Consider the following 25,970-nt stretch of genomic DNA (forward strand, 5'->3'; position numbering starts at 1 on the left):
AATAAATACCTCATTCAGAAACCGACTCTGCCTAGCAGATTGAGCTAATAAAAAAAAAACTCGTCCAATCCCTACGTGTTTATGCCATAGGCATTCATGTGTATGAAGAGATAGAATTGTTGGTGTGGACGACTCACTCACAAATGCGATATATCACCTTTGGGGTGTGCCTGAATACTGGTTATGGTTCTATTGTTAAGTAGCTTAGGAGAATTTAATCACTACAATAGAGTAACCGAGCAGATACAAATAGACTATATGTTCTAGCCGGCTGAACAGTTAGAATGCATGAATACCAGAGTAAGATGTCATGTAAATGTATACTTCTCAGTGACTACACAAGACTATGCAGACTGATATTGAACACTCCGATAAACACTTAACATTCACGATGTGATGCGTTGAGTAATATTATATATATATATATATATATATATATATATATATATATATATATATATATATATATATATATATATATATACATACATACATACATACATACATACATACATACATACATACATGCATGCATGCATGCATGCATGCATACATACACACACACACACACACACACACACACACACACACACACATACACACACATACATACATACATACATACATACATACATACATACATACATACATGCATGTTCAAATATCGAGTCACAGTTAAGGTAACAAACAAAGTGTGATCAATTAGCAATTGATTTTATTCTAGCATGGCAGAAAATGAGTATTAGCGGACTAACACCACATTCAATTCCAATACAATGTCAAAAAGCTAAGCGTGAATAAAAATGCTGAGTAATAGGTTATTTTGCCGATAATGTGAAACGAATTCAATCAAAGACAGAAACTTCCGTCCAATAAGACTGTAAAGATCGATTTGCTTCAACGTATTGAAGAGTATCCGGCCACGTTTACATTGTCTAATCCTTGTAGTCCAAATAGATTATAGAAGATCCATCAGCGCTGTAGACAAGACAGAATTCATACGTGCCGATTCACACCATTCATTTCTGTAAAGAAATTGATAAAATGTATCACGCCATACTGATTTGTTTGGAACCAACTAACTAGATATTGTATTCATAGAAGCATAAAATTTGAAATGCCGACATGTATGTAACAGCGATAATGACTGCTATTTATATAATATTACTAAACGAATGATGAAAAGGCAAACTCTTTGTTAATGTACTTGTGGCCAATTTCACAATTTGTTGTTAGTTATTAACCGTATAGTTTGTCAAATTCATTTACGTGTATTATTAGACACGCGTGTTCGCACAGAGAAGTTTCGAGCAAAAAGACGTGACGTTCTCCTGTGGTCGACAAGTTTGACAATTTTAGGACAAAATTGTAGTCATACGTATATATATACCGAGTATAACGGTACCCAAACTTTGCCCGGGCCCTATTAAGAACGTTTAATGTGTAAGCTTAGATGACAACGTTTTCATATATTTTTCCATATCATTTTTCAAAAACCATTCTATGAATTTCCGCCTTTGTACCACTTCCCTTTGAATTTTAGTGACGGGGTTCACAAAGATGGCTTTTGTTACGTCTAATGCGTTTTAGCCAGGACTAAAATCAAATCTGTTTTTCCTCACTACATCGATTTATAGTTTGATTTGAAGTGACATATTGCCGGAAGCTAAATGCCATGATAGGTCCAGCCAGAACCGGTAGAATGTTTTACGCTCGGGACCTGTATGTAACGTTATCAGATAAAACATATTGAAACCATAAAACGCTGAGGACAACAGGAATGCATATGATGTGTTTTAATGTCTAAAAGTCATAGATTTTTACAAAAACCATTTCGAATTCAACGTCTTTAAGTTCTAACTCTTTAAGGCGAAAAATGTCGTTTAAAAAGGCCTACTAATACATGTAACTTCCAGCGCGAGAATCGTGTTAGCATGTACGAAGTTCATTCAAGTACCCCGGATGTCACAAGAGACTTTGAGATACGGTAAAGTTGATAAATACGACAGCTAGCTATAAGCAGCGGTTAGACAACATGGTGTGTTTTTTCAAGAGGGGGCGATAATAGGTGTTCTCCAACTGTCTTTATCTCCCTTTTCCGCAATGAGACTTTCATGAATGTGATAAAACTCTAGCTTTGATGCCAGAAGTCCAGAAGTCCCAACTATAGTAATTTTGAAATAATGTGATTTTTCAACAGTGCATTATAATTTGATTAGATTACATCAATTATTATCTTTAAACATAACGTCATTTCTTTTGTGAAAAAAAACCTCTCCGTAACTGACTAATCCAATGGAGATCAAAGGACAACCATAAAATCGTTCCATCATCTACATAATTTCATTATGACTTGCGACTTGTCGTATTAAAGTTCTATTTACCGGAACCTGATCCATCGAGTAACAAAAGTCGAGAGCTACACCAGACGCAAAATTTGATAAACTAAATTCCTATACACGTAGGAAATATGAATTATCATATTCCTTTTAATATTATTATGGTTCTTGCCAATGGCTGAAAAAAACAATAACCTATCCATCAACCACTCGTGTGGCCACTGCTACTAAACAAACATCGGTAATTCATATTTTGAACAAATTAATAAACTCAAATATTTTCAAAACATTTTTTCTTGTCATTAATTAAATCAATACAAAATCGAACATGCGCAAAACACCTTCAGATCTATATTCAGTATTTATTTCCTTAGGCAAATGTGTTAAATTTTACATCATAATCTTCAAGCTTTGGTTATCTCTTTCAAAACTTACACATTTACAAATGAAAATACTGCAAAATAGTAATTGAAAAACAGTAATTGTTTTCCAAGGTTTTTGATATGTTGCATTTTTATTAGCAAAAATATCTTTTTTAAATGTATAACGTAAAAAAAAACCAAATAGATCAGGTGTCACAAATAAAACGTGTGTTGTTCATTTCACCAAAATGTGATCACTGCCTTGTAAGCAAGTTCTCGGTAAAAAAAACAACGGCATTTAATTCTTATGCTGCTCGGAATTATAGGCCCATTAGCAGAGAAATGCGTTTTTAGTTCATGGTCGTGTACCTCTAATGACGAAGAAATAGAGAGACTAGGTCCGAATATAATGTATTTCAATCTTGTATAACTTGGAAACTGACAGCGACTGGGAACCAGTCGCTAGAATTATGACATATATGATAATGGCGACAGTTCTGTTAGCACCTGTGTGAATGAAAGTGCATTTGACAAACAAAGGTGTCGATTTCACCACAGGCATGTTGTCTGTTTCATTAGAATTAAAGGGAAATGCATTATACCTTGGTGAGTTGTATTAGATTTAAAGGGATTGACATGTACGAGGGACCAAAGGATGGGTACTCCTTTTGTTCGAATGACAATAGCAGCTTATTAAAGCACATCACAATAGCTCGTTTTGATAAACGGATAATACCGCTTTTTTTTCAAAAAATCTCACTGGAAAGTTTAAGAGATACAAGTCTCCCGCAGAGCGGCGTCGAATCGTTTTACCTTTTGTTGGTGTGGATTTTCCGATACGGTTCATTGCCATCACCCCTTCGCTAGTTCCCTTGGTTGTCACAAACTTAAACACTATCGTTGTCTCGATTAGACTACATGTATGATAGATCTATCCTTGTGCAAGGTTATTCTTGTTTCTTTAGTGTCACGCTTATTTTGTTACCATGGAAACTGCATTATCGAAACAATAGTTTATTATAGTTAGCATTAAAAGGCTTCTTGAGTTTATATGCTTTGATAAACCAGTCATTGATTATAAGAAAGTGCTTTCTTTAAACTGGGTCAGACGTACGGTAAAAATATCGACATTTTTTTCAAACGTTGTGATTTCTTCACACAATTTTGAAGAGGAGTCTAACCTCAACTGTCGTCCATCGGTTCTTTGTCACATGAAGTATTTAATAAATAAAGCGGATATTAGACCGATTTGTAAGGTCAGAAAGTCGAAGGCAAGCCATTGTTGTTTTGGGCAGATGCGCACCGTTAAAGTTTAGTACTTCGGCGTGGAACGACCCCCAGGGGACTACCAAACAATAGACATTGTGCTGTCATGGCAAATTCCTCAATTTGGAAAAAGAAGGAAACAATTTGTTTACATCATGTCTTTTTTATTGATGTATTTATTCAAAATCATCACGATGCGATCCGTTGGCATCGATTTGTTGCCATGGAAACATAACGCCCTCCAGCAACTTTGTTCACACGAAAGGGCGACTGATGACGTCACTACCTTGATATAGACTTCATTGATACATTTCAAGCATTGATTGGATTTACAACACGAATTTATCATGTGATCAGAATTTGATCTGTGCCTTACGACAACAGTTTCAGTTTGTTGTGCAATACGGATTTCAACTAAGACATAAACATGTTGTGTAATACATTCCTATGAGAATATTCATCGACCTGTTTTAATTGACAGTCCTGCTTTGTAAAGTATGTATGTGTGTATGTATGTATGTATGTATGTATGTATGTATATATGTATGCATGTATGTATGTATGTATGTATGCATGTATGTATGTATGTATGTATGTATGTATGTATGTATGTATGTATGTATGTATGTATGTATGTGTGTGTGTGCATGTATGGATGGATGGATGGATGTATGTATGTGTGTATGTATGTATGTATGTATGTATATGTATGTATGCATGTATGTATGTATGTATGTATGTATGCATGTATGTATGTATGCATGTATGTATGTATGTATGTATGTATGTATGTATGTATGTATGTATGTATGTGTGTGTGTGTGCATGTATGTATGGATGGATGGATGGATGTGTGTATGTATGTATGTATGTATGTATGTATGTGTGTATGTATGTATGTATGTATGTATGTATGTATGTATGTATGTATGTAAAGTGAATACCAAGTATCACACCTCAGCATATATTCGAGACTACGTACGTTCCTTCTAAAGATCATTGAAATATTATAGATTGTCAAGTATCTCGAAGTTGGAAAGAAGATTGAAATAAATGTTGTCAGCGAAAATATTGTGTCCTTAATGTTAACAGACATTTTTTGCATGGAATAAAACCCTTCCACTATGTAAATGTAACATACATACATACATGTACGTGTCGTCACGTATATATATATATATATAAAAACGGATATTACGTATAGGTCGTTGAAGATTGCACCTTGTAATATTGTTAATTGCATATCACTTACTGGAATCATCATCCAAAATTTTAAATAAGTGGTACGGAAACACTGCTATCTGACAATAATCAGTTAGCCGCATTAAAAGCTTGTATTATTCTAAATTGTCACCTAGACGAGATCGCGCTTATCTTGGGTTGTACATTTCAATCAATCGTGTCAATTTTGTGTACTGGCGAGTGATATTTTTTATAATGAAACTAGCATACATGCATACTAGTCTGGCACTGGTCCCTTGGGACAGTTTTTTTTACAGTCGCATATTCTTCCAATGTTTTGAGGTTTTTTCATTTTCAAGTTTTTTTAAAGCTGTAACTGAAACATTGTTTTGAAACTTTTTTTGTTAAACATAATGATTTATAATTACTAGTGGTATTGTTCACCATGTATTGAATTCTTTGAGGGTACACATATTGTGTAGCAGTACACATAACATGGTGCTATACATCCAATCAATATAGATTTTTGGGTCCGCACACAAAAATCAGCGCCACAAATGAATCCCGATTTCAACTTATTACTATACTACTTATAGATAAAACAGACCGCTAATTGATGTGGGCAATGTCTTATCAATGGAAATTTAAGAATTTCAGTAATATATCATTGACTGGTTGATCGGAAATCTGGTTACAACTAGTGTAGGTTGAAAGGAAAATGTCCACAACGTTTTTTTCCCCACTTACTAGTAGCTAGTCTCCAGGGCTCTGGCCGTTCACTCAAATGTTTCGCAATCACTAAATCTTATAAGTCGGGTTATTATTTCACACACAAAAACACAGTTGTGGTTTTTTTTTCAAAATAAACATTTTAATCAAATTAAAAGAATGAAAAAAGCCCGGGGACTTGATCTCTAACATGGATAGCAGTACGTTTGGCATTCATGTGAAATTACGTTTCAAACTATAGAATCGTATATATGGTCTGAATTCACCAAGCAAATCAAATTTGCTCTAATATGAATTCAAGGTATTTTTTAAATTTTTTTCACGTTACTTTGTTCAAAGTATGAGAAACAAAAAGATAAATGGTTTTATTGTAAGCTGCCATTTTATTGATTTCCCCTTCCAGTATTTAAAGTCCATGGCATGTAAATCACGCATCTACCCAATTAACCAATCAGCATAGTTAAGTCCATTACCACCAAGGTCATTCGTGTTAAGGCCATTAACACCCAAATTTGAAAGCGATTGTTGGCATAAAAAATACAACGTGGTACCGGAATAAACGGTTAATCGCATTGATGCGTAACTACATCTTAAGATAATACAGACCCACGAGATGTTAAGAAGCTAAAACAAACCCCACGAGATGTCGATTCGCTAGATCACGCGGCACCATGAATCTGTGCTCAGTATTCACCACGGAAAGTTAATCGTAAATAAAAAGTCAGCGACCTTCAAGTTCAAATTCATCATGCCTCTCAAATTGAAAAATGGAATTCTGTCAAACTTCTGTTCCTTCGCGGCCTTCTCTTTCATTATGAAACTTAATAAAGTTTCCTCAGTAACAAAAAAGGCGGTAATTTTTTCTGACATAGATTTGTTTAGACAGCTCTGAAGCTGTGTGCAAAGACAGTCATAAGAACTTAACCAAGATTCCTCAAGATTGCCTTGGAGTCTTTCTTTTGGATTATGATGGCCTGACTTGCATGACTTTATAATACTTAATGCAAATCTAATAATCCTGGAATTGTTATTGCAGCAAATTTAAATAAATTCTTCAGAGAAAATCGTTCCTTGTTCCCTCGGGAACGATAGCTCGCCGTCATCTGACAGTAAAAGTGAATTTAGGTATTAATTTTGCTATCAGTAATAAACAATTTCGAATGTTCTGATAATGACCAAAAACTATACTTTGCAATTTACAAATATGCCAAGAAGAATATGAGTGACAGAAAATGGAGTTTTACCCCCGGGTTTTAAAAGTTAACCATAGAAAATTTATCTGATGACAAAATGAATTTCTGAATGTACTTAGGTTCAAGGTTAACGTTATAAACATTAACTATAATCCCAAAAGCATACATGTGTACCAGCATAAATTAGATAAACTCAGACGTGTACGTGAGTATAAACACGGTTTTGTTTGTTTTTTCTTATTTTAGAAATCTAGTTAGGTACAGAAGACATTCACCTGTCGTTAATTCGTGGGTTGTTTTTTCACTCGTCTGACCTAAACTGTATGTTTTATTAGATAAACTTTACAATGTGACTATCTACATCTATAAGACCATATATTCGATAACGTTTATCAGACGCCGACAACAACAGAACTAATGAAAACAATAAATCATTCTTTCTTTCTCTCTTTCACTCTCTGACGTGCAATGTACGTCTTTATTTTGGAGCTACGCCGTATGAATACGACCAGTGACGAGGTTCACACGTATCGGTACAATCAGATCTAGTCTCGCTTGGGTTACCTCCACGCGTGTTGATTCGCGTTGCATTGTATGTCTCACCTCTCATTACCCTTGAACGTCAATGTCACATTTTGTGTGGGCTAACAGCTCTCAAATGGTGTCTGTTATAACAGTTGTCGGATCACACTTGGACTTTTAATTTAAAGTGATATACCATATCAACACATGATAGGGCACCATGTCTTTCGTTGTGTATATGAGTAATTAAAATGGACATATGGATGAGAATAGGGTACTAGTATTTATTTTGGATTTTTAATTAAATAAAACAATTTTATCATGGCTTCCTATTTGAAAAATCAATGTGAAAAAAAACATTGCCAAAGTCTGTGTTACAGTTAAAACATCGAGGGGTCGCCGAATGACTGTGCGTATCATACACATTGTATGTTTCCTAAGAACGATTTAGATAGATAGGAAACAGGAATGTGCACATACATGTATTTCTTTTCACTTTGAATCAATACACTTGCATGTGTCAAAATCTGAGCCTGCAGTGTGGTGACTTTCAATAGCTTATTTGTTCCAAGGATGATGATGATTATGATGATGATGTGTGTGTCTGCCTGTCTGTCTGTCTGTCTGTGTGTGTGTGTGTGTGTGTGTGTGTGTGTGTGTGTCTGTGTATCAGTAGGGGCCGGATGATGTTGTTTATATTTGTATCGAGTGGTCTGTGGGAAGTCTGTTTCTTATCTATCTAAATTGTTCTTAATAGGGAACATAAAATTGTATGATACCAGGCACAGTCGTTCGGTGATCCCTCGATGTTTTAGTAGTAACTCTATACACTGCAAACCACGTACGCTAAAAATGAGTTTGTAAACGTTTGTTTTTGTACGTACAATAACAAACATTTACTACATTTATTTTTGGCAGTTTATTGCGTCACAAACAAGGACTTGGCATATGAGTTTTACGTTGATGTTTGAAGAAGCCATGATAAAATTATTTTATATAAATCAAAACTTCAAAATAAATATCCAATCCTCATCCATATGTCCCCTTTAAGAAGTCCAACTCAATGTATAATATTCTAACACATTCATGTGAAATAACACGTACGAATAGTCACGTAGTCGTATAGCAATTAAATGTCTGAGTCACAAACGTGTACATGTATCAATGAGTACTTGCCACTGACTGAATTAATATGCACACAAAACATAAATATTTTCACTCCCTTTTCCAAAATTCAAATTATTGAATTCAATCAACGTTAGATGCCATGAAAAATGTATTTTTAAAAACGGATATTGATCATATCCTGTGAACAACAGAATTTTCATGATTTTTTTTTATAAAGCTTACATAATTTCTGTACTATAGTTTGGCTACAGAATAACAAAAGCTGAAAGCAAATACATGTTTGAACGTGTTGTAACTCATTACAATGTTTGCAACGTACGTACTTTCAATAAAAAGCATTTGCATTCTGTAATAATAAGAATATGTGAACGAGACTGCAACGGATATATGAACTCCGGCAAGCTGAAGTCGAGATTTGTTTCAGACAATATGAATATTTAGCTATAGAGTAGATTTATCAGGAATATATACTGTGACATTAGTTTAAGTCTGTATTTACATAAATTCACATTACATTAATTTGATCTGCAGATTTTTAAAAATAAAATCGATTTAAAGCTGCATTGGCTGGAACTTTGAACTTGAACTTTTGAAATTTGAAACTGTGTTGTTGAATATAATAACTTAAACATAAATATGATACACTCTGAACGGTATTGAATCACATGTAGGTAAACATATTTGTATAGCAGTAGACAAAGTATAGTGCAACATAGGCAATCAATTTGATTTTTGGGGTCCGCACCCAAATATCAGCGCCCTCAATTTATTACAATTTCAACTTCTTAATATAATACTACCTACAGATAAAACAGGCCTCTATTCCACGTAAACAGTGTCTAATTATTGGTATTTTAACAATTTCCAGTGAATATATTGTTGGTTGTCTGATCGACAAAAATAAAACTCCAGTTACAACTAGTGCAGATTTGTTAATGTAATATCGATAGCGCGATTCAAATGCATGAATTCAAGGTTTGTTCTTCTGTTTTTTATTGTTTTATTATTCATTTTTCTGTGGGTTGTTTTGTACTTATATAGTCATTCATTTGATTTTATTCGTGTCACTTGCTTTCCCTCTATTGTTGTATTGTATTGTATTGTATGTATGTATGTATGTATGTATGTATGTATGTATTTATGTATGTATGTATGTATGTATGTATGTATGTATGTATGTATGTATGTATGGATGGATGGATGGATGGATGGATAGATGGGTGGATGGATGGATGGATGGATGGATTTGTGTGTGTATGCATGCATGCATGCATGTATGTATGTATGTATGTATGTATGTATGTATGTATGTACATTGTATGTATGTATGTATGTATGTATGTATGTATGTATGTACATTGTATGTATGTATGTATGTATGTATATGTCTATTTTTCTATCTGTCTCTCTACTTGTCTGCATGTCTGTCTGTCCAATTGATAGCCCGCATCACTTGTTTGATAGGCGTTTTTTATGCTTACTACTAGTCGTATTTTGGAATATTCCCAACAACGATGACTACCACATATCTGATTAGAAACCCAAGTAGGACTTTTAACGAGGTGTGTCATTTCATGTAGTCAATCGTTATTTTCACATTTAAGACCACATTCAACGTACAAAGAGAATTATGAAGACACTTTACTAGATCTGAAGTCTTTCGATTCATTCAATATGTCGTTTGTTGGCGGAAAACTAAGCCAGCATGACTGCCGGAAATATATAACATTATTAAAGCGAGATAGCTATTCTTCACGTGCAGAATCCAATAGAAAATGCCATGATCTTCGACGGCGAACCAATTCTATTGGGAATTAACTTTTAATTCTATCCATTCTTCAGCAATTATGTTTTCAATATGAGTAACTTTCTTGGCCTTTTAATGAATTGATCAACATTTCGCTTTTTTTACAACATGCCAAAAAACACAATTTGATTAATATTGACGCTTAATAAAAATTGTTGGCCTAATCTCATCATAAAGTCTTTTCCTTTAAGTAAATTCCATAACAGCTCTTGAATTTGTAAGACAATTAAAGCCGAGGGGGACCATCGAATCTTTAATTTGATTTCTCGACAATCGTGGTATGAATGTATGTGATGTCATAATCTCTTATTAAAGACGGGGGTCAAAGGTCCTTAACGCATCTTCGACGGCTGGCTGTAATTATGATTTTAGCTTTAGGCACTGAATGCCAATTGTGCGCATTTTGGAAAGGTCAAGGCAGAGAACATTCAAGATGAAGTTATTTCGCCATATTCTTGTTTAGCGGTTTGAATAAGCTCCAAGCAAGACCAAAAATGTCAACAATTTGCGTCACAAATCATAACGTGTCAAACGTGGTTAAATTAGCACCATGTAATTAAAATTTCAATTTCGCAACAGAAAAGTTTAGTGTTTGTGTGTCATCCATGTTTGGCCTACTTTCTACGTCCGCCTTTCCTTAACTACTGATCGACGACATTTTATCTTGCCAAGACTTTTTACCATTACTACGTTAGAATACTCACAGACAGACAGACAGACAGACAGACAGACAGACAGACAGACAGACAGACAGACAGACAGACAGACAGGCAGGCAGGCAGGCAGGCAGGCAGGCAGGCAGGCAGGCAGGCAGGCAGACAGACAGACAGACAGACAGACAGACAGACAGACAGACAGACAGACAGACAGACAGACAGACAGAACAAAAAAAAGTAGGAAACATTTGTGAAATGACATTTACAATATTCGGAACACTGGGTGTCTCATTTGTTGGTATAGAAAATATTTAGACGAAGGTTAAAAAAAAACTCTTTAGTATAATGACATTATTGTATTTTGAAAATAATTTGTTAAGTTTGATTTTCATATATTTATGTGTGAGCACAGAACGGAGGAAATGTTGTCTTCGTTTGACATATACACATTTTAGAAGCAAAAATTCGTGACCCGTGAGTGATTCGGCATTGAAGAATGTTTTCCTTTCTTTTAAAGAAACGAAACACACACGACTTGATAAATCTCACTTGACGTTAAATGAAAACGTTTCGGTGTCTTCAACACATAATTGGTACAACGTGTGAGACACGTCAACGATATTACTACACTATCGGGTGACGAGGCTGATATCCGATTATGATTTGATACGTATTTGTTACACATAAATGAACATGCTAAAATTATTGCTGTTAGTTCTTGTGTTGACTTAGTACTTGTAAACCCCCCTGGTTAAATACTCTTACTAGCGGCACATCAGTACTATAAGGGTTGAAGCACCACCTCATATTGCAATAATAATGGTCAACACACACACAATTCCAATATGAATTTGTTCATGTTTGTTCTGACTGATAACAAAAAAACCGTAATGGCTTTAAACTGAATAGTATAGATGTAAAGTGAGAGCAAAGACTCGTGGAAAGTTTCCAAATGACGTATTGCTTTAGTAGTTTGAATTAATACGAACCTCAGAATTGATCGAGCGTAAACGTTCATCTCGGGATGTTGATTCAGATAGGTCGGGGATCGAATAAATTCTCCCACCTTTGACCTCTCCAGGATTATCATTACCTCTGATATTCGACAAACCATTCTCCTTTTATCATTGGAATCCACAGCTCTTACTTTCAAAAACATAACGCAGACAGATAACAATTCCCCGATTTATTTTAATAACAATGCGTCCTGTAGCATTCGGTCAGGGGTCTCTAAGACAAAGGTTAAGATACCCTCACACGTGTTTGCCATGCCCTTCAGCCAAAATCTATCCCGATAATAAATGATGGGAGAATTCTTGGCGGCTTGGTCATAACGAAATTGAAGTAACCCAACACTTCAACAACAGAAAATTGAAAAATTACTGAATTTACCAAGATATTACGCTAATCTTATCTCGTCTTTGATTAAACAGTCAATTAAAACTGTTATTTGACCATAAAAGTTTGTGAACATTATTATAGTTTTAGTTTCAACAAAAGGGCAAAATAAAAAAAATGGTGTCTCTGCAACTGAAAAATGAAGGAATAGTTCTTAGCTGACAGCCATGGATACTTTTGCTCTACTTGCCTATTTCTGAATCAATTGTTTTCTGAAGCATATGGTGTGGCTAGGTATTTAGCAGAACATGATATCAAACATTATAACCCCGTACATTCAACTCACAGAGTGACACATTACCAGTCAAAACTCACTGCACTATCTTGTCACAGGCTAGGCAGTGGTGCTTACGCTCAGTCAGAAATACTTCAATAGACGTCTAACATCCCTGCTTTACATTATTTCGAAGTCGTCGTATTAGTATGTCATCATGAAAGAACATTTCTGTTTTGAAGTGCTGGCGAACATACGCCAAAAAACAAACCAATGAATAGATGCAGTTTTAATTCCCCTGGCGACATATGTTTTTTTTCATATCCAATCGAAGCAATGTAAAGAACATGGTGAATAGAGATAGAGAGATGTTGCTGAAGTGTGACGTAGTCAAACTGTCATTTTAGTCATATCCATGGTATTAATGAATTTTATGATGTGTGCTATGTATTTCAAGTCTACTGTTTCTAACGGAAGCAGTACCTCGTTCGTAACAGTGATTAATGTTAATTTTATGGTATTCTATGCCTGCTTCGATAGTGATTATTTTTCAGTTTATAGTAGTTTGTGCGTCAATTAGATGTACTGTCCCCACCAATGGTAGCATTTCCTGTCACCGCTCGTGGCAGCAAAAATTAAGAATCAAACATAATATATGATGGAATTGCATAATAGATTATAATAATAAAAAAATTTGAAGGTTGCATATTTTTGTGAAATGACTACACCTCCAAACTGCGAAAAGATGTCCGGTATTGTATCGTATGATGGATCACGTTACTTTTTTTCTATGCCACGTTGCCATCCCCTTTTTTAGAAGAGCTCAAAATAATCATCACATATCACGTCTTGGCGTCTGATTAATTTTAAAGAATTCTGACGACATGCAAGCTTGGAGAAGAATAGGGGGTGAATATTCTGTGCATGTCAGCTATGTCGTGCTAGCAGCAGACATAAGTTCAAATGAGACTACATTGTATTTGCTTTAACCGTTCTTTTCCGATGACAGAACGATGCTATGTGTTGACTCAATATATATTTGAATTTATGTTTCTTTGAAATAAACAATGTATTGTAAACTACTGTCACTCTCAGTCCGTGCCGCCAGGTAATGTTAATGTTGTAAATTTACCTCGGAGTGGAGTCACATTCTTTGTAATAGAAACATGAGGCAATGTTTTTTTTTATTAATAACCGATCTCGAACTCTCTATCGTTACTGTTTACATCGCGTGCAGAGAAACAAGGCAGTGTTGTCACACTAGCCAAGGATTTAAACCCTATACATTCTCTTTACTCTATATACATATATATTGGTTTAAAACCCATTTTATTAGGATTTTTTATCCTGAATATTAAATATATTGACAGATGACCATATGTTATCGGACGCTACTGTTCAACCCAGACGTCAAACCGATCTGTCTGAGGGGAATGTAGTGCATAACACACGAGTATAAATATACATCGTACAATTGTCAGTATTCGCTTATAAAGGCGCGTTCTATGGGAGCCCAATACATACGATATTCCTGCAATGATAAATAAACTACTGTCTTAGTGTGAAATGGTTATGGTGTATGTATGGGACGTGACTGCACATATTTGTATTCGGAAAATGTCATCAATGTTTCTTAGTTATTTTGTTGTTCGTTTGACCAAGTGTCACTGTATAGTGGCCTGAAGTTTACCCCGACACTAGCGCACAAGGAAGTCGCCATCAGAATATTCAAAGTACTTGTTACAAATTGTCATTTCTTTCTTAGCTTGTTGAACTTTTTCCCTGGAGGACCAATGGAAGACGAGGAAACGATCAAGCGATGAAATATTATCTGGCATCGGAATTGAAGACTGTCTGTGTATTTTTTTATGATGGTACAAAAGAATAGATTGTACGAATATGAACCAAATATATCAATGACAATTTTTTCCTCTCCAGAAGAGGAAATTGCGTGTGGAATTGGCTCCTCTCGATTTCAGTGCAATTTACCACTTATGATTATTCAACACACAAAACTGTTAACCCTTAAAGGTCAAAGGTTGTGATAAGTAAATATCATAAAATGAGTGACACTTGCCTTTGTCTGCTACATACCAATATTCGTATCACGTATACGGTCTCTGATTGCCGGTGAAAAGTATGTGTCTACTCTTTAGGAACAAAATTTGCAGCGTGGCATATCAGGAACAAATTGGCTTCTTGTGAAAGGTACTTCCGGTTTGGGTAATGGGAGTCCTTGGGAGTGCTTTATAGTGTCTATGAGTGTACTTCAAATGTTGTAAAATAATTTGATCGAAAGAATAAAAGATGTCGAATTAGTCAGTCAGACTATTACCAAAAATATATATTCGGATCATGCTGAATCCTTGCAAACTATAGGAAATGCTGGTGCCGTAGCACTCATTAGATTGCCAATGTAATGACGTAAGTGTGACATAATATGGACAAATTGCTTCCTATCCCCTGCTTCTTTTATCGAGATGTCATAGTTACGCAAATGTCTGTGAGGTGATGTAAAGTACGGACGGCTAACTTATAAATCCCCTCATTTCATTTTGGTGTTGCCCTTCCCTTAGGCTACTAGTACTAATCTACTCTACTCTACTCTACTCTACTCTACTCTACTTAATTTATATTTCATTGTACTCTATGATACACTCTACTCAATGCTACTCCACTCTTCTCCACTTCCCTCCTTCCTCTTCATCCAACCCTATTCTGTTGTGCTCTAGATCTGCTTTACTCTACTCTGCTTTTAGCTCTACATACCCAACTCTACTACTCTCTATAATATGTACATCTCGAATTTACTCTACTCTGCTACGCTCTACTCTAATCTATTCCACTCCATGTTACCATCTCTGAACATGTATACGCTAACGTATGCGCTAATCTATATTCAACTCCACTCTAATCTATTCCACGCTATGCCACTACCCTCACATGTATAACGTATACTCGACTCTATGCTACTCTAATACATGCCTTTCACAGTGGACTGTCTATAAACAAGCATTATCATATTCTACATTGCATACAAACTTTTCAATGCACGCAAAATGAATACACATTTCATTGTATAAGTACCATATATATATATATATATATATATATATATATATATATATATATATATATATATATATATATATATATATATATATATATATATATATATATATATGACAATAAAACATAGTAAGAAATAAGATACCCTTTTTACCAACACATTGTACACATACCCCAGAACAATGTGATAAACACTATATTATGCCTGTACGTAACAGACGGTAAAACATCCACGGAGAGTGCTATTTCATTGGGATTATATATATATATATATGACAATAAAACACATTCATTCATATTCATATAGTAATCGTTTTCTGTGTGGACTTTATTAAACTCGTAAATGCACTGTAATCTGCTCTGCTGCACTGCAAACCAACCCTGGTGCTACACGTAATCCCAATGAAATAGCACTCTCCGTGGATGTTTTACCGTCTGTTACGTACAGGCATAATATAGTGTTTATCACATTGTTCTGGGGTATGTGTACACTGTGTTGGTAAAAAGGGTATCTTATTTTTTACTAGCAGTGTAACACTATGTACAAACTATTGAACCAAATTGTGCCTTTCTGTTACTACGATATGTGCAAGATTTACCTTAATGGCATGCAAAACAACTGACATCATCTGACGTTTATCCCCTTCTGATTAGAACAGTGTGACCTTTTCAGCACGTGACAACCTGCCACTCAGAGTGCGATCCACAATACGGTTACACATGTCAGCTATGTTTGTTTTAGAACAAACAAACATATGTTATTAAAAAATATATCACATAAAATTTGCTTTGAATAATTGCTGCCGGGTTAAAGCTGATGAGCGCATGTCCTTTGATATATAATACGCCTAGAGTTATTGCCTTTAAAAAAAAGAAATTGTCTCCCTGCAGTGGATTGTACTGCTTGAAGCTGTTATCATTGATAACATACCCAGTATCAATGGATATTAGTAGTCAACATGATTGTGACCTTCGCAAGCTTCTGTGTTATCGCCAGTTAGGATTAACTCCTCGTTTTTGATTCTTTGAGACGTATTAAATCTGTGCATGCAATGTTTATTTAGTGATGGACTTAACAATGCTTCTGTCCCTGATTTATTTTTCAATCTTGCCAATAAGTAATCTTAAATGTCGTTGATTGGACTGGTTCGAGAACTACTCGTCGCGTCATGACGGATAATAACGTAGTCTGTTACAGACATGTTCTAAAGAAAAGTTTGAAACAATTTCTTCCGTCTTATGCATGTAATGTAAAGATTTGCATAATACATCTTTCCCCATCCCCCACCCCACCCCCGGCCTGGAATATTCCTCTCCGCTCATCCCATTACCAACACACTGGGGACCTTCTGGAGTACATACTTCATATATTTAAGTACAGTCCATCTAGAGGGACTGTAACGTAACTTTAAACGGAAATCGTTTCATATTGATGCATTTCTCTTTTCAGTATGAATTGTGGAAATATTTTTGAAATGTAAACTACAAATTAAAGTACCCATCATAAATGTATATTTTTTCCTCCCTTACAGGTGTTGTATACTGCGACAGGAATGCCACCATGGTCAAAGATGCAGTACGATTGGCACTGGAGTACATAAACAGCGACAATCAAACCCTTCTAGATGTGAAACTCATAGGTCTCCAAAAATACTTCGATTCATATCCCCTCATAAGTAGAGCACACAGTGGTAAGTTGCCTTATTTAACTCTGCTCTTAGGCTTCGGAGTCCGCCTCAAAACCGGTCGTTCGATTCTTTCGACATCCTCATCACTGTCAGCTTCCATATCAGAGAAAAAATAAATCCACAGTATTACCGTAACCAGCCACACTTTGATAAGTTTACACCACTCATGAAAATCAACAATATTCAGACTTTTAGTAATACTGCACGGTTTTTTTTTAAACTTGACATTCCAAGTCCGAGCAGAGAATGAATAGTAATACCCACACTAAACACATTTATCACTATCACACTAATTTGTGGTCTTGCTATGTATATGTTTTTTGTTTATTAATTTTCTGTAACTCCTGTAGTGTCCACTTTCTGCATCAGTGTTCACACACACTTGTACTCAAGGCCAGTGGCCAAAGAACTGAATAAATGATAACAAATATACATAACACGAGACAACAAAAGCACTTCTTTTTGGTGTTTTTCTCCCATTTTTTAGACAATTTTAACGAAACTTGGTTTCAAATATGTTTTTTAATTCTGTTGGGATTTGATATTTGCCATGGTTTTCAGACTATCTGTGTTTGATTTTGATCATATCCAAACGTCAGAAACATATTGAAACCATATGTTTCCATGGAAGCAAAATAGGAACCATAGAAACCATGTTACCATGGAAACGGTTTATTGACATCGCCCTTGTTACTTTAATTCGTGATGTATGACAAATGACCTACTTCGAATTCCCACAAGCTATGTAAAAATGAGAGTTGTCAATCACTTTTCAAATCCTTGTAACTGAACCAGTGATTTTTTTCTTTAAATCTGGATATATACAAAATTAATCATAAAATCGCAATTTGAGAAGTTAATCAGTGGAGGTTTTGAATAATAGACGAGGATTCGAACTAAGTACAATTTGACAAACATGACTTAGCCTATCAATTTTGTAACAATAACTGTTCTTTTTAACTGAAGGTGTAATTTAATATGAGAAGGGAACTTTTCTCCTGACATTATGTTGATCCTTTCTGCGGGTTTATCTATCGCTTGGTTGATTTTGATATCACGACAGTTGCATCTTTGTAAGACGAACTTTGGTTTACGGATTCGATATCGTCTTAAAGCAAACTCTTTGAGCGGTTTATATCTGAATTAATATTACAAACTCGATATCACGTTCTATTGCGAATCCTAGGCTTAGAAATAAGATATTTCCTTCGCAGGACTCCATAAAACCTCAAATCCAAAAAAAAACACAGCGCACCAGTTTATTTATTCAGTTTCAATTTAGTATCATGAATAATGCGTTTGCTGGGCAGCATTTCTAGCTAAATTGTGTCCCCTGGCCTATGCATCGTATAGCTCGACCAGCTGTGGTCAATTTAAATGCACACTCAAATGCATGCTTTCTTAATATTAAATCCTATAATGACTAGCCCAGTAACTGTTACGGTAACACTTGAAAGTTACCTCTGACTTGTTTGACCCTTCGATGAAATGGAGTGTGGAAATTCTGCCATCTTGCGTGTTAAATCTCAACGGTTATACTGGGTGGCCGTCTGACAACCATGGATATGCATGAGTCTAGTGATCTCATCTTTCAATTAAACTTTTTTGAAATGTCAGGGAATATGAGAATCGTCAAAACCTTGAATGTTTTATGTGGTATCGTTGTTACGTATCTATGAAGTAAATACACCAACTTTAGTTTAGTTTATTCGTTCGTAGATTCCTTTTACTCAATCTTTCCGGGTGATGTTTCTTCTTCAGCATGCGACTTGGTGTCTGATAACGTCGCTGCAATAATCGTCAGTGACTCGTGCAAGTCCTACCTGGGTGATATATTTTATACAACAAATCAACTAGCTATTCCGACAATCATCGCCGACCATTACATCATCGAAGACATCGCGACGCCTTTCACGATTAGCATGTTCCCTAGCAAGAGACTTTTCACCAATGCCCTGATGGATTTATTGGAATATTATGACTGGTCTGATTTTGTTATCATCTACGATGATATCTTAGGTAAGTACAAAGTCAAGAGATCACTCAGAGACTTAAAATATAACAGCGAACGAGGAGCCAGCTTATGAATATGCAATTGACTGCACTTTTGGAAAATTTCATTGGATGCAAAAATTCCACCATTTCCGTATATGGTTGATTTAAGTAACACCGAACTTGAACCCAGTTTATGAATATGCTAATTATTTCACTTTTGAAACGTTTCATTGGGTGTAAGAAGTCGCCATTCTCACCATTTCCTTATATGGAAATCGCCATTTTGTACGACCATGTTTTCCCCTCCACTAGTATAACACCGTAATATCCTAGAGTAATTGGTACGGAGATAGTTGAATATTTAATCGTCATAAAAGTTACATGAGACTTTTTACATTTTTTCATCTAGGGTTTAGAGACCTCGAATATTTTTTCATGGCATCTGGTAACAGAAAATGGAAAATCAAAGTCAAGAAGATGTCGGTCCAAGCTCTCGGAAAATCCATCCTTATGGACGTGCTACATGACGTCAGGTCGTCGGGAATAAGACAAATTATTGCCCACTGCCACCACACTGTCATACGATCAGTTCTCTACACTGTAAGTATGACCACTACAGGTCTGAAATAAGACAGTGTGTTACACACTACGTCCACGCTTCCGATACCGCAGGTTCTATGACGCCAGGTCATCTGAAATACGACAAATTATTGCCCACTGCTTCCACACTTCCAATATGGCAGGTTCTATGACGTCTGAAATTAGTATCACCCATTCCTCCCAATCTTCCAATATTGTAGGCTCTATGGCGTCAGGTCATCTGAAATAAGACAAATTATCACCCACTACTGTCACACTGTATGAAGTAGGTTCTCCACATTGTATGGCGTCATATCACGTGGAATATTTATTACCATCTCGCTGTGGTATGGTTTGTTGTCTAAAGTATATAACTCAACAATATTTCAACAGCTGTGACACAACAGAACTTTAGATTTCGTAAGACTAAAGGCAGACATAAGGCTGTTTGACACCGACAGACCAATGAAATGAAAGTTAAATACAGATGTCATTGATTACAAGGACGAACAGGGAGAATGATTGATGGATCGTGACACACAGACAGACAGACAGACAGACAGACAGACAGACAGACAGACAGACGGATGGATGGATGGATGGACGAATAGACGAAGGACGAACGGACATACACGTATATAGACGGACGGATGGACCAACGGAAATACTGACAAAGCAAGAAAATACGATAGTCTAAATAAAAGTTAACTACTTCATCCGTGATCATTTTTTCAAAATATCATTAACCGTAGTTTTACCTATCTGATTACTTACAGGCAATGCAACTTGCAATGGTAAATATTCGATACAGTTGGGTTTTCACAGACTTGGTGAGTTTACTAACCACTGTTGCCCTTGCAATGATGACTCGGATCAGCATTTGAGAATTCATAAGCTTTGAATTGGAATTTAACTCAATGGGATGTTAACATGCCGCTCAACAGTATGTCACCATGAAGTTTGTTCAGTCAGGGTTCGTACGTACTCAGGCATCCGGGTTTGAGTTCCGAAAATTTGCACATTGTGTAATTTAGATAATTATGAATCATTTAATTAAAACATAATGTAACTTATATTTTCAATGATAGTCAATAAACAAATTCCTTTGGCGTTTTACTGTCCACGGTTACGATGACTTGTAATTCATATACAATTTTATGTTATGATCTTGTCTATTAATATGTTTACTTCATTTATTTTTAAATATTCTTCTCCAGCAAGCATCTTTCGCCAATATTGAAGAGTTCCAGTACAGTCAAGTCAATCTTACGATGTTTGCTCTTGGCCAATCAACCTATCGTAACCAAGCTCCGTACAACATTCATGAAAATTGGCTTGCGTCGTTAGACAACGAGAACGGGTTACAAGAAATGCTGGTCTACGATGCCATACATGCTTTGGCGTATGCACTCGACAACATGGCTAAAGATGGCAGAACGATACGCACAGCTACTAAAACCTGCTCGAACCAAATGGTGCAAGTTGTTGATAATGGAGGAAAAATAATGAAATACTTTAAAGATGTGAGTTGGCGTTTGAATTTTTGTCGTGTTTTGATTTTCAATTCAGTTCAATGTCTTGTCTCAGTGTCAGTATATTAAGTGACACATATTCCAACAGTATGCGATAACTTTACCCTCAACGTTAAGGTTTTTCTGGCTTTGGATGTTGTTTTTGTTTGTGTATTGTGTTTATTCCCTTTTGGAGGGGTCATGTTTTTAATAAGAAATCTATAACCCCAAAACAGAAATCATAATGTGGGTGATATTTTGGCTTTTGTTCTTTTTCTTTGTGTTCTTTTTGGAATCGATTTGATATAAAAATTAATGTAAAATTTACTACAAATTGACTTGCCACAGAATTGTGTTATTGTTAGCTACTTGCAGAGCTCTCGGTTTTGTTGCAAGTAGGAAAGTAAACATAAATTAACCGATGACGTAACATTCTTGGGTAAAATATGACGTCGTTGGTTTAATCTTGCATATATATATATTATCTAAATGGCAAATGGCAGTTTAGCGATCAAGTGATAATGGTGTAATATCTTTGTATTCGTCTTTTTACATGAAACTGAATTTTCCAAAATCCATTGCTAGACTATATTGTCACGACGATCGTTATTTATAATAAAATGCCGCCACCTTCGAAGTCGTTAACACAAATTGTTTTTTAATCAAGGAACCCCTGCCACTGCAGAGTAATGAAACAAAGATGTGTAATATACTTTGATGAAATGAAAATGAATTACTCCTCCAGTTGTATATCCACAAAGCGGAAAACTAAAATTGTAAAAGATGTGTCGAGAGAATAAAACTGACAATGTTAATGGGTTATTAAAAGGTAATAATTTAAGTCTGTATACAAACGCTGAAAGATAAACCACCAACTGTATTAACTTGGACATCTGTGACATTTTCTTCAGGTGCAATTCGAAGGTTTGACTGGAGTTGTGAATTTCACAACCAACGCAACACGTGACGATATAGAATTATCAATACTGGGAATGAATGACAGAGGTCTGAAATCGGTAAGAAATAAAACTTCAGTTGTACACTTTTAATTGTATAATTATGGTGAATTTCAAATTTGCAAGGAGAAATGGAAGAAAGATTTGTAATGTGTGTAAATAAATTCTGATTGAACGACTCTTCCAGTTAGACATCAACAAAGCGGAAATTTAGGGGGGGTTAGATGAAGATTGTTTTAAAAGTCGATTCCGAATTTCCGTAAACAAACTAAAATATGAAGCAATATTGTTTTTCAGTGGTTTTAATTTTAATAGTCTCAGCAGTTTTAATGGTGCTTCAAACCTTATGAAGCAATGTATACCATGGCAACAAATTTGCACGAAAGAATTTCCTGCGTAAATTGCACACAGTATATCGTTTCATACGGGTTACATCCAATGTAACCATTATGTATTCATTGTTTTAAATCGTAATCAAATATACATGAAAAGTGTTTGAATTGAGTTAAAATGACCATATGGATGAGGATTGGGTTTTTATTTTGTAAAACAATTATCATGGTAACATATAAACTTAAGCATCAAATATAAACTTAAGCATCAATGTAAAAAAAATGTCAATGTTGGTTCAAATTGATTTTTCAACAAGGAAGCCATAATAAAATTGTTTAATAAATTAAAAATCTATACAGCAACAAAAATATACAATCCTTATCCTTATGGCCACTTTAAATTTAAAGAGTTTGTAATATTGTGAGGGGAGGAAATTAGAAAGTAGTACAGTGATATTCAGCTGCCAAACAAATTATGTTTACTTTGAAATATTTCCACATTTTATTCAGTATTTTGTACATACAAATTCAAATCACAAGAGTCACCAGGTGGTTGAATGTCATTTTCCTTTACATGGCCTTAAGATGAAAAGCACAGTTCAATCTTCAAAATATTTCTTCCAGATGGGTGTTTGGACAAAACAAACCGATCCTTTGCGTTTGGTGACTTCTCGACGTAACGGTACGTTCGTGTTTGGAGAACAGCCACTACGGGTGACCACTATCATTGTAAGTATGGTAAAAAATTTCGTCTGTCACATATGTAAGGTAGTAGAGAGGGAAGCTATCCTCACATATATCTGGTGGCATGCTCGTTAGGTACTATTTAAAGCTTAACCATCCTCAGGTACAGGTACATAGGCGACAATATATTTTCAGCTCTAGCTGCTAGCTATTCATTTTTTTTTCTTTTTTTGATAATCGTTAATAAGAGTTCATTTCCTGATAGTTATAGAACCAGTCCAAGCCAGTTTGATGGATTTACAGGACACTTTTTGGGTAAACGCTTGTTAATTTGTCCAAGGCAAAGCAGAGAGAAATCGCCATTACCTTCCTAAGAATGGAAAATACGGTAGCTTGCTTGGTGGTAAAATGGTTGGTCATAAACTCAGACAACCAACACCCAATCTGTGACTTCCGACTACACTGTCAAACGACTATTGTTTTAGACAATCCCAGTAAAAATATATCAGAGGTTGAACATGTTGAAATATTACTGTGTAAATAAGAGTGCTGTTGTGTGGGGACAGATGCATCCCGATTAAAATATATAATAAACGCTCGATTTTTGCACTACACTACTTTCACTTACTTTAGATATTCTCTATAGTAACGGCGATCAACCAGAAGACATAAGCCTGTGAAATTAAAACACAGTAAATAATATCAATATGGCCGCTATCTCTGCCATATATTAAGACACGTAATTATCAATATGCCAACACCAGTTTGTTGTCATTATATTTCCATCGGTCTGTAGGAGGAACCGTTTATCATGGAAAAGGCGAACGCAAGTGGCAAAGGGCTCATTGGTGAAGATCGTTTCGAGGGCTATTGTATCGATATGCTGAAAGCGTTGGCGAAAATGATGAATTTCAAGTACGAGTTATCACTGGTACCAGATGGAAAGTTTGGGTCTAAGGATGAAAATGGGGAATGGAATGGACTGGTACGGGAACTTCAAGACAATGTAAGTACTGGTTACTGATGATGATGATGATGATGATGATGATGATGATGATGATGATGATGATGATGATGATGATGATGGTGATGATGATGATGATGATGGTGATGGTGGTGGTGGTGGTGGTGGTGGTGGTGGTGGTGGTGATGGTTTATGTGTTTGTTCATTTGGAAATGGTTTGTCCATTTTTTGTGTATTATGTGTACATATACTATGTATGTAAGTATGTATGTATGTATGTATGTATGTATGTATGTATGTATGTATGTATATTTTTACTTGTTACTTGGTAGACTGGTCATTCATTTGTTTGTCCAGACATATACCTAACTGGCTTTTCTTTCCATGTTGCACATGTTGATACTTTGCATTACCTAAAGAAGGCCGATGTTGCCATGGCTCCCCTGACCATCAGCTCAGAGAGGGAAGGTGCAATTGACTTTACCAAACCCTACATGACACTTGGAATTAGTATCCTGATAAAGAAACCAGACCCATCCAAGCCAGGATATTTTGCATTTTTACAGCCACTCAACAACATTGTATGGGTTTCCGTCTTAATAACATATCTTGCCATCAGTTTTGTTTTATTCATGATCAACCGTACCAGTCCCTATGAGTGGAAACGTCTGGCAGATCGTAACATCGTTGCTAAAGCTGATGCAGGCAATCTGGATTATTTAAACAGTCTGTGGTGGTGTTTTGGTTCATTCATGCAACAGGGAGTAGACTATTCACCAAAGTCAACAGCAGCACGTGTTGTAGGTGGCGCATGGTGGCTCTTCACGCTATTTCTTGTGACGTCATACACAGCCAACATGGCGGCCTTTCTGACAATTACAAGACTCGATACACCAATACGAGGTGTAGAAGACTTAGTCACGCAGTCAAAAGTAGTTTATGGAACAGTGGTGAACAGTCAACCGTTGTCTTTCTTTTCTACTTCAAGTAATCTTCTGTACAACCGTATGTTTTCCTACATGGACACCACACCCGGTGCGATATGTACGGACACTGCAAATTGTGTGGAGGCGGTTCGTAAAGGCGGGTACGCATTCCTTTGGGACTCTACAGTCAATGATTACTTAGTTCAGAAACTTCCGTGTGATTTGATGACTGTTGGCAACACGTTTGATCTCAAAGGTTATGGCATTGGACTACCGCGTGGAGCAACATATCGGGATGATTTCACTATTGCTCTGTTAAAACTTCGAGAACAAGGTAAGAATTTTGAGTATGGATCAACAGAAAAAGCGTTATTTTTAGGTACTTAAAAAGGTTAATAGCAAGTACAGCGTGAACTGTCAGTGTTTAGTGGTTATTCATCTTCAGCTGCATGACGTCATATACACCTAAC

The 25,970-nt window shown here is 35.7% G+C and overlaps 1 protein-coding gene across 1 annotated transcript in view; it reads left to right on the forward strand.

Annotated features, from left to right (window-relative positions):
- Nucleotides 1-25,970, forward strand: part of LOC144438955 (glutamate receptor ionotropic, kainate 3-like) — a 33,685-nt gene that overhangs the window by 903 nt on the left and 6,812 nt on the right. The window contains exons 2-10 of the mRNA XM_078128186.1: nucleotides 17,398-17,556; nucleotides 19,315-19,572; nucleotides 19,958-20,148; nucleotides 20,904-20,957; nucleotides 21,345-21,650; nucleotides 22,550-22,654; nucleotides 23,551-23,655; nucleotides 24,407-24,616; nucleotides 24,994-25,834. Coding sequence (XP_077984312.1) covers nucleotides 17,398-17,556; nucleotides 19,315-19,572; nucleotides 19,958-20,148; nucleotides 20,904-20,957; nucleotides 21,345-21,650; nucleotides 22,550-22,654; nucleotides 23,551-23,655; nucleotides 24,407-24,616; nucleotides 24,994-25,834 — 2,229 coding nt within the window. The remainder of the gene's footprint in view (nucleotides 1-17,397; nucleotides 17,557-19,314; nucleotides 19,573-19,957; nucleotides 20,149-20,903; nucleotides 20,958-21,344; nucleotides 21,651-22,549; nucleotides 22,655-23,550; nucleotides 23,656-24,406; nucleotides 24,617-24,993; nucleotides 25,835-25,970) is intronic.

The sequence above is a fragment of the Glandiceps talaboti genome, chromosome 8, assembly GCF_964340395.1.
Source record: "Glandiceps talaboti chromosome 8, keGlaTala1.1, whole genome shotgun sequence".
NCBI classification, from domain to species: Eukaryota; Metazoa; Hemichordata; class Enteropneusta; family Spengelidae; genus Glandiceps; species Glandiceps talaboti.